Below are 18,218 nucleotides of genomic sequence, written 5' to 3' on the forward strand. Positions count from 1 at the left end.
ATCACTCTTTCTAAGCTGGTCTCGACTCCCATTCAAATGAGATCAGCAAAAACTGGATTTATTTTAATAAACAAAAATACAAACTGGATCAAAACAAATCTGGTTTGCATTCATAAAGATGTGTGGAAAACATATTTCAATGCATGCTTTATAATGACAGTGTTGCTCTGTTCTGCTTAAAAGTTAACATGACTAACATGCAGGTTAAGCTATTGAACTGAGTGGTGATTCCTATGGATAAGTAAATCAAGCCATGTGATGTCTTGAACTGGTATTGGCAGATGTGGTTTGGCCCCTCCCACACAGTTAAAAGCCAGCCTTCTATTTCAATTTCCTAGCAGGAGTGGAACTGCTTCACACCATAGTGTCGTTTCTGGACTGTGCACATTCCTCAAGTCCAGTACACAACATACTGAAGTTAGAGATACTTTACTGCTTAGTTACTGCTTCATGATGGCAGTTTCCTGTGTCTGTGTTGTCGCTGTTGAACATGAACCAGCAAGCCACATGATCATTTTATTTCAACAGCTGATGGACGACTAAAAACTTGCCCAAATGATGGTGTCAGTACTAGCAGTATGACTGAATTTCAATAGATCAGACCCAGTAGTAAATTACACAGCAAACCAGTGCATGCATTTATATGGCAGTGGGTAAAATGCTTAGTGGTGATGTCAGGTTCAGTGCTAATCAGGTAGAGGAGGCTCAAGATAAAAAAAAAAAAAGCTAAAATATATATCGTAAAAAATGCTCTTCTATATAAATTAGATCAAAGAAGAACAGTCATCGTTACAAGATTTCTGATCCTTTCTGTGCCATATACAGGTATTCACAATATTCTGTGCACAAAATTACACACCTTAAAATTCCAGCCCCATCCTTTGACTGAATCAAGTGAGTCCAGTTTGCAGTGGTGATTGGATGACATGGTCCATATTGTATTAAACCCGATTCAAAGGGTCAGAAATGGATAAAAACACACACAGTGTTTGAAATAATCTGCGCACACAGTTCAAGTGCATACTGAGATTCTGTTGGATTGGCTCCTCCCTCTTCCTGGTTTATTGTCATTGGCTGTGGCCAGGTTCCCACTGTAGGAACACTTCAGGAATTTGACAGGGCAGGGTGGGGTCAGGTTGAGGCAGAATGGGTACTCTCCACAGAAGAATGACTTCAGTCGTAGGGAGAAAGATGGGGAGTTTTTTTGGGTGTGTCCCGAAGAAAATGGGTGGGGACTCCATGCCCACCCGGCGCTTGGGGAGGACGGACGTCCCATCATGCTTTGTCCTTTGCGCTGTGGTCACAAAGCAGGAAACACACAGCTTAGTCCCATATCAGAAAGAGCCTGAAGTTCTCAAGCATCAGCACATTGTAAAAAATGCCCACACAATGTGCTGATGTTCATACACACAATATGTTCATCATATCACTGTTTGTGAGCACATGATTGGCTGGAGATTGTTTGCAAATGTACTACATTTTTTTACAAATTATTCATGGCCATCTACCATTTTCACCAAATATGGCAACATAACATTATACTGTACATTACATTACTCTGTGCACTGAACAGAATATAAACAAAGGAAGGGGTTCCATAAGGTAAAAAAAATGAATAAATACAATTTCGCAACTCTCTGAAGGACTTTTCTCCACTGTATCAAGACTTTTTTATTTCCCCAAATCGCCGGTCACCCTGGCAACCTCACCTGAGAACTGGAGAAGGATTACTAAATTAGCTGGGTAACTGCACTTAAGGTTTTTACTACAGTCCATGTTCCAGATTTGGGAGGGTTCTGGGTTTTACTCATACAGTTATCCAGCTGACTTGGTAATCCTGCTTTGTGAAACAGGGCCATGGTGTGTATCAGCCAGTGTTGAAGGAGGCTGTGAAAGTTCAAAAAAGTGGAGAAATCAATAAGAAGAACAATCGAGAAGCAGGCAGAATCCCCAGAGGAAAGAGTGAGTCACCCTGGCTGAACACAGTAGCGCTGCTAGCCTCTGGCATATACAATACACTCAGTGACCATTTCATTAGGTATTTGTTAGACTTTATTAGATTTTTTACTATTGCTGCTGTAGCTGCTCCACTGCAAGGTTCAATATGTTGTATGTTCAGAGTTACTCTTCTAAATACTACTGCTGTAACTTTGTACTTTGTATATAACTTTTGGTTATTTGAGTTACTTTCGCCTTGCTGTCAGCTTGAACCAGTCTGGCCACCTCTCTCAATAACAAAGCTTTTTCACCAACAGAGCTGATGCTCGCTGGATGTTTATTTGTTTGTCGCACTATTCTCTGTATACTCTAGAGATTGTTGTGTGCGAAAATCCCATGAGATCAGCAGTTTCTGATGTTCGGTCTGAACAACAACTGAACCCCTTGACCATGTTTGCATGCTTTTATGCATTGAGCTGCTGCCATATGACTAGCTGATTAGAGATTTGCAAGCTGGTGTACAGGTCTAAAGTGTAAAGTGTAAACTTCATTAGATACCACCAAACAGCATGAGGAACAGAATCAGAAGAAAAGCAGGGGCTGCAGGGAAGGAGGTGGACTGAGTCAGAGGGCCAGTTTTAGGACTATAGAGGATGGGCCACAGTGATAAGCAAGCAAGAATCAAAAGGAGGGAAAAATTACTCACTTTACTTGGATCTGAACTTGAACTTCTTTTTAAAGGCCTTCTCCAGTTCGGGCACAGACAAGGTGAGCGTGACAGAACCGTCTCTATTTGAACGAACCATCCGAGCTGCAAGACAACATGGGCAGAACACACACACACACACACACATTCAGGATTTCTGTCCACATCTCTGGATACATAACCAAAAACACTGGTTATGTATCCAGGATATGTTCTCTGAGGTCACAGGTCATGTTCACCAAGGCTTGACCCCCATGTTTAATGCCAGATATCAATATTTTAACTTGAAAAGCAGTCACTTGTGCTATCATTCCTCGAGGGACACCTTTGGATTTCACCATAAATCATTCAACCTCAGAAACATGAATGAACCTGCCCTTAAACATTGTGAAAAAGAACATAATTCAATATGTTACAGTTGACCAGGGGTTCCCAAATGAATGCTCAGAAACTTACATGACCTCAACACCCTACCCACACACATCTTGTGCCTAACAACACCCTTTAGCCACGACATATTGGAAATCTCCTGCTTCAGTGCTTTATTATAGTTGGGTTGTTGTAATGTTAAACATGAAGTGGCCTACATTCACATATTTTAAAGAGACAAAAATGACATTTTATCTCTTTAAAGGTTTTCAGGCGACCCCATCCTGAAATCGAGCGACCCAACATGCGACCCCAACCCACAGTTTTTGGAACCCCTGCAGTAGACCTATATACAGTACATATGCGCTATCTAGCCCTCGTGACCACTGGCAGTGATACCCCAAAATGAAAGGTCAGAGCTGAGGGGTCCCCGCTGGATCAGGGTGTGTCTTACAGCCCGTGAGCGGGGGGAGGTTAAGCCGAAACGCCCCCAGAGGCCTGGCAGCACCTGCTGCAGCTATTTCCACCGTGTTATATGTGTAATGTTATGTGAAAGCCTGGAAGTCCCCACGGGCGTTACCCTCATGCTGTGGATGCTTTCATTAGTAGTGGGCTTTATCATTGTGTCACATACACTCGCAAACACGTACATACGTATGTATAGACACACACACGCACGTACGTACACAAAGGCACACGCACACGCATGCATGCACGTACATACACACAGGCGCACACACACACATTAATTCTTTATCTAGGTCCACATTTACAAAATATATTATATTTCAGCTGTATTCTGATGAGTCACTTGAGTAACTGAAAGTATACCAGTAGGATCTATCAAACAATGCAGAATAGACATTGGCATCTTGATTGCTCCAGCAAGAAACATGGGTACATGCACCCACACACATACATTTTATGAATACAGACAAAGACACACACACAAAGACACACACATATGCATGCACACACACACACACACACACACACACAGGCACAGACACGTACATATGCACACACGCACACATACACAACAACATCCCAGTGAGCCTCTGCCACCACTTCACAATGATGCATAACTCCAGACTTCACGACGCCAGCAGGACTTGACAATGTACACAAAACTCTCAAACTCCTGTCCTGGAGGGTCACAGTGACTTCTGGGTTTTATTTTGCTTCATGCAAGTCATCCAATTGGCTAAAGAACCCAAGCACTCTTCTAAAGGCCTATCTTAGCTGTTGCTTGAAAGAAAGCTACAAAAGCCAACAAAAGAAAACAAGCACAAACAAAATATTTCTTAACCACTGTAAGTCCACCCTTTCTTATGCATGATGCTCATATCTCGTGTTAGAACAGAAAACATATTATCCTGTTTAAAAAGTGTCATAGCCTGGCATCATTACTGCTACATCTGTGGAAACATTCAGTTTGCCAGGGATGCATAGATCCATTCCTGGTTGGCTGCAGCATATCTCAGTTCTTGTTCCAACCAATTATTGATGGCTTTGCTTTCTAAACTGCTGGACTTGACAAAACTAGTTTCACCCCAATGTGGGCCCTTAGTAAAACAGTTTGTGAGCACATGATGACCATTTTTGTGAAGAAGAATGTGTGTGCAGTGTGCACTGATAGCTCATGGCTCAAGCCAGGTCAAATAAATGATTGGGGCTAATTAAGTAATGAAGAGCTGAATTTGGCATCAAGTCCCAAAATGAGTCAGCTCTTTGGCTCTTCTGGCACAGCTCTGTGGAATTCGCAAGCAGTGTCCATATCCACATTTTTACTCTTATTTCTTTTTTAATATCGACAGAGGACCGATGCCCTTTTATGGCAATCTAAACTGTTTACAGCAACGGCTCATTGCAGCGCAGTGTCGTGTGTCTCGGAAAATGGCACCAGCCATTTCCTGCCAGCACATTAATCATTTGACCACTGCGAAACAGGCCCGTGAGCGGAGGCCTAGTAGGGAGCAGCTCAGCTCCGAGGCCTGACAGACCAAACATCAAATTCAGGGAGCAGCTGAGCTTGAAATTGGGCTAACCTTTTCCTCCAGCGAACAAATGACCCGCCAGCTACAGGCTGTGATGTCGTCTTTTCAATAAAACGTACAGGGCATTTCCACTCACCACAGTCCATCACTAAGACACTTAGCTCCACGGTTGGGGAGACTTTTATGTGTCTGGGCTGGAGGAGTACTTTATTGAGGGGAACTTGAAATGAAAGGCCCACTGTGGAAGGTTTTCAAAGATTTATGGAGGTTTTTGAAGCTAAAGTGGCACTGAAAATGGTGGAAAAGCTGTTATTCGTTAAGCACAGGCAGGTGTACTTGCAGGCAGGTATATTTACAGCCAGTTTGAAACTCAATGCATGTTTCTATACTGCGCACTAGTCTGGGGAAACAAAATGGAGGCCAAGAGTGAAATGGTGCTTTGTAAGAGATGGAAGGCAGGTGGAAAGGTAGAACGGACACAATAATTATCATGATTACTGACATTTTTTAAATTAACTCCCAATGCGTGGTTTGTCACCACTCGACCGTCACAAAAAGAGATCTGTCATTTAATGTGTTCTTTTAATTTAAATGTCTTGACCTATGATGTTATCAAGTTCAAATAAAGTATATAATAATAATAATAATAATAATAATAATAATAATAATAATAATAATAATAATAATCAGTGGCTACAGTGTAACAACGGTTATCTGAGTAAAGAGTACAATGGGCGGCCTGTGGCGTAGTGGTTAAGGTAAATGACTGGGACACGCAAGGTCGGTAGTTCTAATCCCCGGTGTAGCCACAATAAGATCCGCACAGCCGTTGGGCCCGTGAGCAAGGCCCTTAACCCTGCATTGCTCCAGGGGAGGATTGTCTCCTGCTTAGTCTAATCAACTGTACGTCGCTCTGGATAAGAGCGTCTGCTAAATGCCAGTAATGTAATGTAATGTAATAATAATCATCATCATCATAATAATAATAATATAATATTAATAATAATATTATCATAATAAGGTTCTGTCAAGAGAAACATGTGGAAAAGCACCCTGGTGTAAAATCCAGCTATGACCAGCTTGAAATACCAGCTAGCAGCTGTTTCAAAACTTTGAGCTGGTCAAACCATGTTGAGTATAAATGGAAAATGGTTGGCATTTATATAGCGCATTTATATAGCGCTTTTATTCGAAGCGCTGTACAATTGATGTTTCTCATTCACACATTCATACACACACTCACACACCAATGGCAATTGGCTGCCATGCAAGGCACCAACCAAAGTATAGAGCTAGTCTAACTGATTGCCAACTACCAGTTTAAAAACAGCAGGGCAGTATTTATGAAGGGCAGAAAACAACTGGATATTAGTTGAGCAAATTGATATCTGTAAGAACAATCTGGTCCCAGTTAGAGTACAGTATGTAAATAAAAATCTGTTGACTACTCCAGCCCCAGGTAAGACTCACCCAAATCATTGTTGTTCATTACAGCGTTGGAGCAGCGCATTCTCGGGCCCTGCTGGGTGAAGTTGTAGCCAAACCTCAGCAGGGTGGAGTTCTGCTCCAGCATATAGGCCATCTGCATCTCCACCCTGTTCCCCAAGGCCTGGCTCTGCAGGGAAAGAGAAAGATAGAGAGAAAGAAATAGGTTCTCTCACCCCTGACATCCTCTGCATATAGCAGTGAGACCAATATTACCCTGTACATTGTGCATAGTATGGATGGTATGTACCTTGTGCACTGTGTATAGTCAGAACAGTATGTACTCTGTGTACGAGACCTTCCACACCAGTGTACCCTGTACACTATATATACTCAGTAAGCACATTATTAGGTATTTATTAGACTTATTTTTGCTGCTGCTGTAGTCTATCCACTTAGAGGTTTTGACACATTGTGATGCATACCACTTTTGCATGGTTATTTGCGTTACTACAGCTTCAACCAGTCTGCCTCTTCTCCTCTGACCTCTCTCATTAACAATGTGTTTTTTCCCACAGAACTGCCGCTCACTGGATGTTTTTTGTTTTTCGCACCATTCTCTGCAAACTCTAGAGACTGTTGTGCATGAAAATCACAGGAGCAATTTCTAAGATACTCAACCCACCCTGTCTGGCACCAACAATCATTCCAAAGTCACTTCGATCACATTTCTGTGAGCAGCTGAAAAACAATTCTATAACCTTAGATCTGTGTGGGAGTTGTGTACCTCTATGTGATATTCTAGTTTTCTGTGTGCTCGGTAACCAGTTGTGCGTGTACGCGTGTTGTGTAAGAGCCATGTTCCTGGCTGTGTGAGTCTGGTTTTATGTGGAAGCTGTGTACCTGTTTGTGTGATCTTAACCCTGAGTGTTATGTGTGTGCCTGCTTTGTGTGAGCCTAACCCAATGTGTGGTTTTACCTGCTGAAAAAAACAGCTTGAGCTAGGCTTTGAAACAGTTGACCAGTTCAGACCAACTCCATACTCAGCATGGTTTGATCAGCTCAAGCTATGTTTTGAAACAGCTGATAGCTGGTCATTTCAAATTTCCAGGGCTGATTGGCTGATTTAGATTTTCAGTGTTGGCTTCTGTACCTGTTTTTGTAAACCTAACCCAGTGTGTGGTTTGTGTACGTGTTTGTGTAAGCTTAACCCAGTGTTTAGTCTGTGTACCTGTTTTTGTAAGCCTAACCCAGCATGTGGTTTGTGTACCTGTTTTTGTAAACCAAACCCAGTGTGTGGTCTGTGTACCTGTTTTTGTAAGCCTAACCCAGTGTGTGGTTTGTGTACGTGTTCGTATAAACCTAACCCAGTGGGTGGTTTGTGTATCTGTTTGTGTAAGCCTAATCCAGTGTGTGCTTTGTGCCTGGTTGTGTAAGCCTAGCCCTGTGTACGCTCTGTGTACCTGGTTGTCGATCTTGAGTTCCAGCAGGGTCTTGTTAAACTGCAGTGACTCCATGAGCGCAAGTATCCCAGCCCCTGTGATGAAGTTGGACTCCACATTCAGGCTCTTCAACGTGCTGTTCACCCTCAGCATGTCTGCCAGCGTCTGAGGTCAAAGGTCACAGAAACAGAGCTTCAGTAACTCTGGAGCACACCAGTCTCCAGAGTTAAACGGTAAGGTTAAGCGGCACTAGAGCTGAGGCTGATGCACTCACCTGAAAACCCTTGACTATTTTATCCCCTACAGTCCAAAAAGCACTATAGCAGAGAGGAGAGGTACAGTATATCTCTCACTAATGAATGCTTGTAGCATATGTGAATCATTGGAAGTCTCGGAAGTCTCTATTGGCATTATAACCAAGAAGTTATTGGATGAGGCAAACAGTGTCCCATTGCTTCCCAGTCAGTTGACGATATATAGTTGAGGATGTGGCTCGAACCTCAGCCTGGGGTAAGCACCTCTACTGATAGAGCTGGTCAAGAGCTCCCTACCGTAAATAGCAGTTTCTGAAGAGGTTAGTAAACAGTCAGCACAGCTGCGGCATGACTGTATTATGAGTATAGCTAGGATAGGCTATGACATCACATGCTGTGACCTCACTCACAAAAGCCACAAGGTCGGTGCTCCTGGTTCCCACAATGCTCAGCAGTTGCACCGTGGTGTTGTGTTTCAGGGCCTCTGCGTACTCTCTGAGGGTATGCACAGGAATGTTCTGGAATAGAGGAGACACCAGGGATATGGGCTACATCCTTCTCCTGATCGTTATTTGTCTAAAGAGTTTTAGTGGCCCTAAACAACAATGCTTTTGTTTACACCCACCACTTAAGCCTCAGTTTGATGGTCCAGGGATGGTTGTGGCCCTAAATGACTGCATAGAGCAGGGGTGCACAACAAGGGCCTTTCTGTTTCAGGATTTCGTGCCAACTTCTGCTCTTATTTAATGAGACATATGTATAAGCACCAGCTACAGCTGCAGACTGCAAGTAAAGATTTGTCATAAAGATTTTACTGTGCTCAAAGTACAGGAGCATAGTTTATCAGCTGTCAGAAAAGTAAAACGAAGGTAGTTGGCAGGAACGAAAACCAGCAGGCAGACTATCCCACCAGGACCTGAGTTGTACACCCCTTACATTGAGTGTTTATGCCAGCAACCAGCTCTCTTTGTCTGTGTTCTTATCGTATATATGAACATATTTAGCTTATTTTTAAAAGCTCACTTGAAATTAAGCTAAAAACATTGATGTTTTGTGCCATATATACTTTACAGACTGTTTTACCTGTTCTTTTTCCTCTAACTTAAGATTGTTTTTAATTTTAATTTACTTTAAAAACACTTTTATGGAATGTCTTTCTACATCTTATGTAAAGCGTTTTTAGTTGCCTATGTGCGATAGAAATAAACTTGACTTGACATCCCTATTTTCTTTCCCCCTGCATATTTCAGCTAACCATTGGGAAGGCATAAGTCAGATGTCCACATCTTCCACAACAAAACTTAAAGCCAAAATTAAACTTAATTCTGAACCACAGAAGTAACAGGTGAATAAGTGAACACACAGACCCGTAAAATGTCTCTGTGTGTGTCTTGTTTTTGTGGGGGTAGAGGAGAATGGACAGGACTTTGTCACCTGGATGTTGTTGAGATTGACCTCCAGCAGGTCAGGGTCGTTCCTCCTGATTCTCTGCAGAGTGTTCTCTATGTCTGTGGAGTTCGGCTGCTCGTCAGGAACTGGCTTATATTGAGCGCACTGAATAACACCTGGGACACGGGCGTAATGTTAGACCCTACACAATATTTACAGTACATGTGTGGCACTGTGCAATAACAAATGTAAAGGTGACGGGGGAACTCACTGTTCAAACCCTGCTTGCTGACGATGGTGCTGCTGGATAAGGCGTCATAGTACTGCTGTGAACTCATCAGTGTATGCATGCCCAGAATGGCTGGAAGGATAGAGAGAGGGAGAGAAGAGAGAAAGAGAGAGGGGAGAGGGACAGAGAGCCAGTCAAGCCTGCATTCTTTTCATGCTACATGTTGATATGATATGATATCACACGTTAACTGGATAATAATTCCCCACTGGATATTACAATGAGGAGTAGTGAAGATTTAATCTGCACTGCTGAAAGCTATGACATTGAACAAACTAGCAAAACAGAGCAAAGATTAGTATGTGTTTGTCTCACTGGGACACTGTGTGCAGTTTCCTGACAGGCTAAAACGAATATTGCACTCAGTCCAGGTTTAAAAAATGGCTTGGTGGAAACCCAGGAGTTATAACTTCACTCCTCCAGAACATTCCACAGGACAGCCATCCTCTGCCCTGCTAAACTTTATCCCTGCTGGAGAATACAGCAATGTGTACACAGATCTTGCAGTGAGACACAGCCAAACTAAATGCGTACAGGACAGGGAGATCCAGCCTCACTCCATTACTGCATGCTCATTAGACTTTCACCTGCTTCTGTTATTCAGCCTAATGTCAGAAATATGCTTCATCAATGGACACACAAATATACAGTACAAATGTGCACACAAATATGCTCCAGAAATATGTGGCCTGCTCCACCAAAATCAGTTGTATTGACCCCAAAATGTATTTTGACTTTTAGAAACTAAACTGTACTGTAAGCTTTCTAATGATACTAAAGATATCTCTCTACTAAGGGAGTTGTCCTGTTTCATTTTGAGTGCTACCAAACAATGTTTTTGGAGCAAAACTGATTTAAAAGTTTTGTCGCAAGAGTTAAGTGAGGCTGTGAGACTACCGACACTGGGCTAACAAAACTCTGGGGCTATAACTTGTCATCATATGTTTATACATACCCTTTAAAACTATATACAGACCATGAAAGCAAATACATTTACATGTAGTAATGAACGCAGCTGATGTGGTTGTTTGTGAGTGGTGAACAGTGACAAGCTGGCTTGCCTCCAAACAATGCACAACTCCAGTGTTACTTTCACCTTGACATCTTGCGTTTAAAAGCTTAAAGACTAAATTTTTACTCTGAATTTGGCATTCAATTATGAAAGCCAAGATATTGTTTGACAAAATTAAGATGAAAGCTTAAAACAGCCACAAATTAAAATCTTTACGCAAACATCGATTTATGTCAAATTGGCTGTTAGGACTATTATGATAGAATGAGTCACATGTTCCATAAATATGAACAGGAATATGCACAAAAATGTGTTCCAGGAATATGGACACAAATATATACCATAAATGCAAACACAAATATGTTCCATAAATATGAACATAAATATGTTCCATAAATATGAACATAAATATGCTCCACAAATAGGTTCCATAAATATGAACATAAATATGCTCCACAAATAGGTTCCATAAATATGAAGACAAATACGAACACAAATATTCTCCAGAGGAGGGTTAAAGTTTGTCAGGACTCCTCAAGTCACTGCTGTATCACCGTGGTGCACTAATCAACAAAACAAGGCACGCACAATGGCTATGCTGCATGCTCTGCTAAATGCAGAAATGCAGTGTCATGTAATGGACCCCGGCGATCGTGTTCAGCTTTTATTTTTAATCTTGCGCTGTTCAGTACAGGCATTCTAATAATGCAAACTGACCTTCAAGCGCAGCGACCGGCTTGTCTCAATAATAACAATTATGCTTTCTCGCATTTCGTCCTTCAATATGTTTTAATTACTTCCTCCCAACAGTATCCCTGGTTCCCACAGGCTATAAGCTGTTATAAATTATAAGAATGATAGCCATGTAGCGGCACAGTGGTGCAGTTGGCTCACAGTCCTCACAGCAAGAAGGTCCTGGATTCTAATCCCGTTCTGTGTGGTTTGAATGTTTAGCAGGGTTGCTGGTTCGATCCCGCCCTGGGTGTGTCAAAGTGTCCCTGAGCAAGACACCTAACACCCAATTGCTCCCGATGAGCCAATCGTCATTGGTATGTGTGTGTGAATGGGTGAATGAGAAGCATCAATTGTACAGCACTTTGGATAAAGGCGCTATATAAATGCAGACATGTACCATTTACTTGTGGGTGGGAATATTAATACAGTGTTGCTGTACATGAATGTGTGTGCTCTGTCAACCTATCCTAGATTAATAAAGGCAAATTTAATTAAAATAAGAGAATTAACAATCTGTGCTAACTTTCCCCTGTAGCACAGTGTGGCCTGTAGGGTGTTCCAAACAAAAAGGAAAAACAGTCCCTACCTGATAAAAGGGTGTAAATCAGGGGTGACCAATCTTATCTGAAACGGCCTGGCATGGGTGCAGAATTTAGTTTTAGCCCACCACTAACACACCTGATTCTACTAGATTAACCATGATGAATTAATTAGTTGAATCAGGTGCCTTAGTGCTTCGTGGCCTTTCCGGATTGGACACCCCTGATGCAAATGTTGTTTTTTTTGGAAAAGGGAAAACTGTAGAAAGTGGATAAGACATAAATGTCAGAATTCAAGACAGAGTGTCCAGTTTTGTTTGGTTTAAGGACCATGAAGTGACACAAAGTGACATTCCGCAGACCTCAGCAGAACATAAGAGTGTAGTCAGGCTCTCTGCTGCCAGTTATTGTAGCAGCTGGAGAAACGCTGCCAAATTCAGTCATGGGTTGTGAACTGGTTGTGAGCACTGAGAGGGGGGAAAAGCAGTGTCATCCAACAAATCCAGCGATCCCAATTTAAACAAGTCTAATAAACAAGTTGTCCTAATGAATGGACTTGTATGGAGCGTGCATGCAGCGCTTCTTTTTGACGAGAGTATTGTAGAAAAGGTGCTCCTGTGACTTCCGTAAAGAAATGAGAAACCTCCCCAGAATCTTCCCAACAACACACACACACCACGAGTACTTACTTTGTTTGCACTAAGCAAGACCACTGGCCAACACTGCGAGGAATGGCTGGTGACAATGTGTGTGTGCAAGTGTGAATAGGCGTAAAAGTGACAGGGCATGTGCATGTGTGAAGGTGAGATAGTGGCAGTGTATGTGTGTGTGTGTGCGTGTGTATAGGTGTGATAGTGGCAGTTCATGTGTGTATGTGTGTGTAGAGGTGTGGTAGTGGCAGTGTGGTGTGTTTAGTGGCGGTGCGTGTGTGTGTGTGTGTGTGTGTGTGTGTAGTGGCAGTGCATGTGTGTGTATGTGTGGTAGCGGCAATGTGGTGTGTTTAGTGGCAGTGCGTGTGTGTGTGTGTGTGTGTGTGTGGTAGTGGCAGTGTGGTGTGTTTAGTGGCAGTGCGTGTGTGTGTGTGTGTAGCGGCTGTACATTTCTGTGTGTGCGTGTGTGTGGTAGCGGCAGTACATTTGTGTGTGTGCATATTCTCCTCTTCTCACCAGCGAAGTCACACAGCTCAGCATCATTAGCCACGGCCAGCGCCTCCTCCAACTCAGGCTCCAGGGTCACCTTCTCCCTGACCGAGGTCACCATCGTCTGCTGGGGCACCCAGGCCTTCCCTGGAGAGACAGGAGCCCCTGTGTCACACACACACACACACACACACACACACATGCACGCACACACTCCCTCTCACAGTACTGTGCCCCACCACAGACACCAAGGACACCAGGCGTCATAGCACTTTATTAGATCAACATACAGCCCTACACTGAGGGATCATGGGACACATCCATTCATCACACAAGTGTTCTGCTAATTCTCTGGAACTGCAGAGAGTTCAAACTGCTATTAGGAAGGAAATAAAACTGAAAAGCAGAAAATGTTTGCCAGAGTTGCTAGGCAACACAAAAACAGACGCCTCGTTTCTTGAGGGCTCTTCCGTGACATGCGGGAGAAGAAAAGCTCTGCGATGTAAACCAGATTCCGGCTCTTTCTGTACAGTACGTCCCGGCAAACGCGACGGTGGTGAACAGGAGGAGTTCAGCGAGAGGAGAGGGAGAAAGAGAGACAGGTAGAAGGCAGGGCGGGGCCAGTCCATTGTAACAGCGTGTCTTTGAAAGCAGCAGGTGGGGGGAAGGGGGGCTCAAAGTTGCAGAGGGGGGTCCTTCGGCACAGGTGCGGAGAGTGTAACCGTCCGTTAATCTTTGACGGTATCTGCAGCGGTGAAAAGAAGGCATGGTGCTGTCAGCGTGCGCAAAGAGGCTTCAGCAAAAGTGACAAGCAGAGAGGGTGGATGGCTAGTGCTATTATGTGTGAAATGGGAAGGCAAAATCAGTTACAGGGGGTCAGTAACATTACCAATGACCTTCAACCTCGTCATCCCACTTTTATGAATGTTCTTAGTGCTGAACATTTGCCTGTGTAGCAGGGGTGTTGAAAGAATGCTGAAGAGGTGTGACGAGTGTTATTTTAAAGGTTAAATCGAGGACCATCACCAGGCAGGATAGATTACACTGGCATGGCAATGGTCATGTGACTGATTATAGGATCAGAACAAAAGTTATATTCACCCATGACACAGAGACCCACCCCAACCACTTACAACTTGCTAAGTTGTCAACTTATTCAATGAAAAACTTTGAAAGCTCAGCTTTGATCAATATCTGAATAAATATTATGTAAATTCATACACACACACACACACACACTCTCTCACATACGTGCACACACAGGCATACGCACACACAGAAACACACATACACATGTGCACACACAGACATACATATACACAACCATGCACACACACACACATGCACACACACACACATACACACCAAAATGCACACAGACATACACACACAGGCATGCACACACAGAAACATACACATACATGTGCACACACAGACACACACAAGCACACACCCACATACATGTGCACACATGCATACACACACACACAGGCAGTCCTCACTGCCCTGTGTTATATCCATGGACCCTCTCTGGAGCCCCCTGCCCGTCCCTTCTCCCCACCTTTCTTCTGACCAGTGTAGGGCACTGGGTCTGGCTTGTCCGGGTCCTCCTTGGCCTGCTTCTCCAGGTGTGCCAGCAGGGTGTCCCTCTGGAAGGTTCCGGTGGGTGGCTTCTTCGTCTGGTCCTTCTGCCTCAGCCCTGCTGGCAGGTGAGGGTCCTGACCACAGGGGAAAACAGTCGTCACAGCACTACCTTTGCACATGGTCAATTTGGAGTGAATTAGGTCATAGGATAATAAGCAAAGACAACGGTTATTCTCACACAAAGCTCGATGGCAGTGCTGTCAGACTCTACTCCTTGAGGGCAGTGGTGTCTGCTGCTTTTTGGTGTGTTTCTGGTCTGGAGCACTTAATTAAAGTCACTGATTGGCTAAAGGTCACCCACCTCGTTTCCAAGGCCTAAACTGTCGGCTGACTGAAATGAAAGCACAGAAACCTGCAGGCAATTTGCCCCTTTCTGGGACTGGAGTTTGAGAACCCCGCTCTAGAGACAGACTAATGCTCAAAAAAAGATTCTGGCTGTAACTTTCCAAGGAGGAAGAGCATTACTGAGACTAAGAGACAAAGCCTTTAGACTACTAAAGTCTGCTTGTTTGACTAATAAACAGCCACTTTACGACAGAGACTCTCATTTTAGCAGGAGGCAGTATGGTTTCGGCTACTCGCTTGACCTCAGCATAATGAAGCATGGCAGGACTCACATCCTGATCCAGCTCATCCAGTTCATCCTCCAGTTTCCTCAGCTCTTCGTCCGAGAGCTGTTTCAAAAGCTCGTCTTCGTCCACGTCCCGGTACTTCTCGAGATGCTCTTTAAAGGACATGACAGGATGGGGGGGGGGGTGGGGGAAGGATGGATGGAAAACAACAGAAAGCTATGCTCCGCAGAGTCTTCCAGAAGAACACCTGAAGAATCAAAAACAGATGATAGAACGGGCAAAAACAACCATGCAGTTCTTCCAGCAGTATCTCCAATACACAGTACAATTCTCACTACAAAAGCAACTTTTTTTTAGCATATTTTACACTGATAGAGTACCAACTGTGTATTGCTTATACTGTGTAAAACTCAGTCCAGGGCCCCCCTGTGTATGCTGGTTTTTATTCCAACCACAATTGCAATCACAGAACTTTAACTTTAACTAAGCTGTTACTTTTTCTTATCATGTTCAGAGGGATTATTTACCGTCTTATGCCCAATTTTCTCAGACATAACAATGCATTCCACAAAGAATAAAACCCCCATGCTTTTATTGTGCTATATTGCAAACAATTACATAAATTGAAGTCAAATTATATGATCAAATGTTAATCGATGGGCTACTTAGGTTGCTGAACACGTGTTTAATTTCTTAAATAAATGTACCCACACAATGCAGGTTTGACTCATAATGATTTGCTTTGCTTCTGATTTTTAAAAATCTTCCATGTGGTTTTAGTGGCCAGGTGTCCACAATTTCAACAGTTAGGAGCTTATTGATTGACCTCAGTCTGTAGTTTGATCAGTTAAAAATAAGATGCCTTTTTTGTGTAAAAGCTTGCAATATAGCACAATAAGGACAATACATATGAACATGGAAACTGTATTATACATTTATCATTCAAAGATATAACCTGGTTTAAGAGGGTAAATAATCCCCTGAAACATCAATAGCATATACTTAAGGAAAATTAACAGCTTATTAAAGTTTTGTGATTGCAATTGTGGTTGGAACAAAAACCAGCATACACAGGGGTCCCTCAGGACCAGGCTTTGGAAACACTGGTGTATACTGTGCTTCTACCAATTTTGTATCACTTATACTGTGATACGCAATTGGCTGATACACAGTATAATTCTCACTGCAGAAATAAACTATTATTGAGCACATTGTACACTGATAGAGTACCTTTAATCCAGTGTGGACTCACAACATAAACTCTCAGTTGAATTAACACTGAATATTTTCCTGGTATAAAACTGATCAATGTACTGTGAATATAACATAGGAATTTGGCATATGATTTTATTCAGAGTATCTTACATAGAGTACATTATTTTCATTTACACAGCTGTATTTTTTTTTTCTGCAACATTTCAGGTTAAGCACCCTGACCAAGGGAACAATGGCAGTGCACTACCTGTTAACCCAACCTACTGTTTAACTCATGCAATGCCAATTCCCCACTCAACACGCTGGATTCTGTGCTTTAAGGTTTGTAGATAATTTATTTTGTACTATCGTCCCACTAAAGTGCCCCCACATGACCTTTCTATCATTGCAATAAATGCAGCCTATACTCATGTTGTGTTTTTGAATTAACTGTCCAGAAATATTCTTGTCCACTTCATTTAAGTTGATCTGAATTTTAGTCCCATGAGAAAACAATATTTTTTATCATCGATAAATGATAATGTATCTATTTGATGTAAAAGAGGAAGATTTCAAATTTCTATAAATCTTCAAGTCAGGTTCTGCGTGGTGAAAATAGCATTTGTGGGTTCGGATTTGCAAGATGCTCTTTAAGTTTCGATTTGGCTAAATAGATACCCAATGTCATAACTCTGAATGTAAAAAGGAATGCAATCCATTTCTAAAATGTTCAAAAATCATAGTGAATTGCAACAATTCAACTGAAATAGCATAACTCAATCGAACTAGGCAACTCAAATGTGCACAAAACATTTTTAAAAATCTACTGTAGGCTTCACTACAAGGACTGCCTATCCAAAGTCCGAGCAATGGGTTAAAACCATGTATAGTTCTGTCTAGTCTGGTTTCACCCATAGTTGCTCATAGACCTTCGTGTGATTTAAACAATTCATTTAAGAAATTATGCACGCTTTTTCCATCGGCCAACCACAACAATTTGAGACTGGTACTCGAAATCAGGAATTCCACCTTTCCTGCGGTAGCGCTCCCTCAAGAGAAATACACTCTATTTATAGAGAGCAGGTCCGGCTTTGTGACATCCAGCGAAATAGTTTGACCAGATATGGTTTCTTTTCGCCACACACGGTAATCTTGCGCAGATGTAACAGAACAACGCTATCAGAATGTACTTACCTCAAAGTTGGATATTAGCTACCAGTCACCGTAAAGATAAAATCTCTAAACAGTTACTTCCATGGAAATTAGGTGTCAAATTCCAACGAAACTCTTGTTTTCTCCCGCACTGTCAAGGAGGTTCAGAAAACAGATGTAGCTTCCAAATTACTCCTCCTCACCGGAGCGCCAGTCAAGTGATGTCATCTTCGCTGGTGTTTAAAATGCGGACCAGCACGAAAAACCACGGGACTTCGCACTTCAGTACCACGCGTCATTCTTAACTTTCTAAAGTTGTAGAATTGAGAGAATTTTACCAAGATAGAAACATGGGCGTTTAAACCTTACGAAAATGTAACATAGCGCAAATATTTAACAGTGATGTCCTTTAAAAATATATT

The 18,218-nt window shown here is 42.6% G+C and overlaps 1 protein-coding gene across 2 annotated transcripts; it reads right to left on the reverse strand.

The window, feature by feature from the left end:
* Positions 1–128: 128 nt before the first annotated feature.
* Positions 129–17,999, reverse strand: LOC133135255 (tropomodulin-1-like). Of its 2 annotated transcripts, XR_009709371.1 has the most exons (12): positions 17,839–17,999; positions 15,496–15,697; positions 14,796–14,952; positions 13,262–13,381; positions 9,792–9,881; positions 9,566–9,696; positions 8,542–8,649; positions 7,899–8,042; positions 6,481–6,625; positions 2,645–2,749; positions 1,710–1,887; positions 129–1,294 (listed from the first exon to the last, which is right to left on the reverse strand). XR_009709371.1 is itself a non-coding variant. In XM_061252126.1 (11 exons), exons 2-10 carry the CDS (start codon positions 15,613–15,615, stop codon positions 2,646–2,648), a joined length of 1,119 nt encoding a protein of 372 aa, XP_061108110.1. In that variant the 5' UTR covers positions 15,616–15,697; positions 17,839–17,999; the 3' UTR covers positions 129–1,294; position 2,645. The 2 variants fall into 2 exon arrangements, 1 of the variants encoding a protein (XP_061108110.1); XM_061252126.1 differs by lacking the exon at positions 1,710–1,887.
* Positions 18,000–18,218: the final 219 nt, after the last annotated feature.

The sequence above is a fragment of the Conger conger genome, chromosome 8 (assembly GCF_963514075.1).
Source record: "Conger conger chromosome 8, fConCon1.1, whole genome shotgun sequence".
Classification (NCBI taxonomy): Eukaryota; Metazoa; Chordata; class Actinopteri; order Anguilliformes; family Congridae; genus Conger; species Conger conger.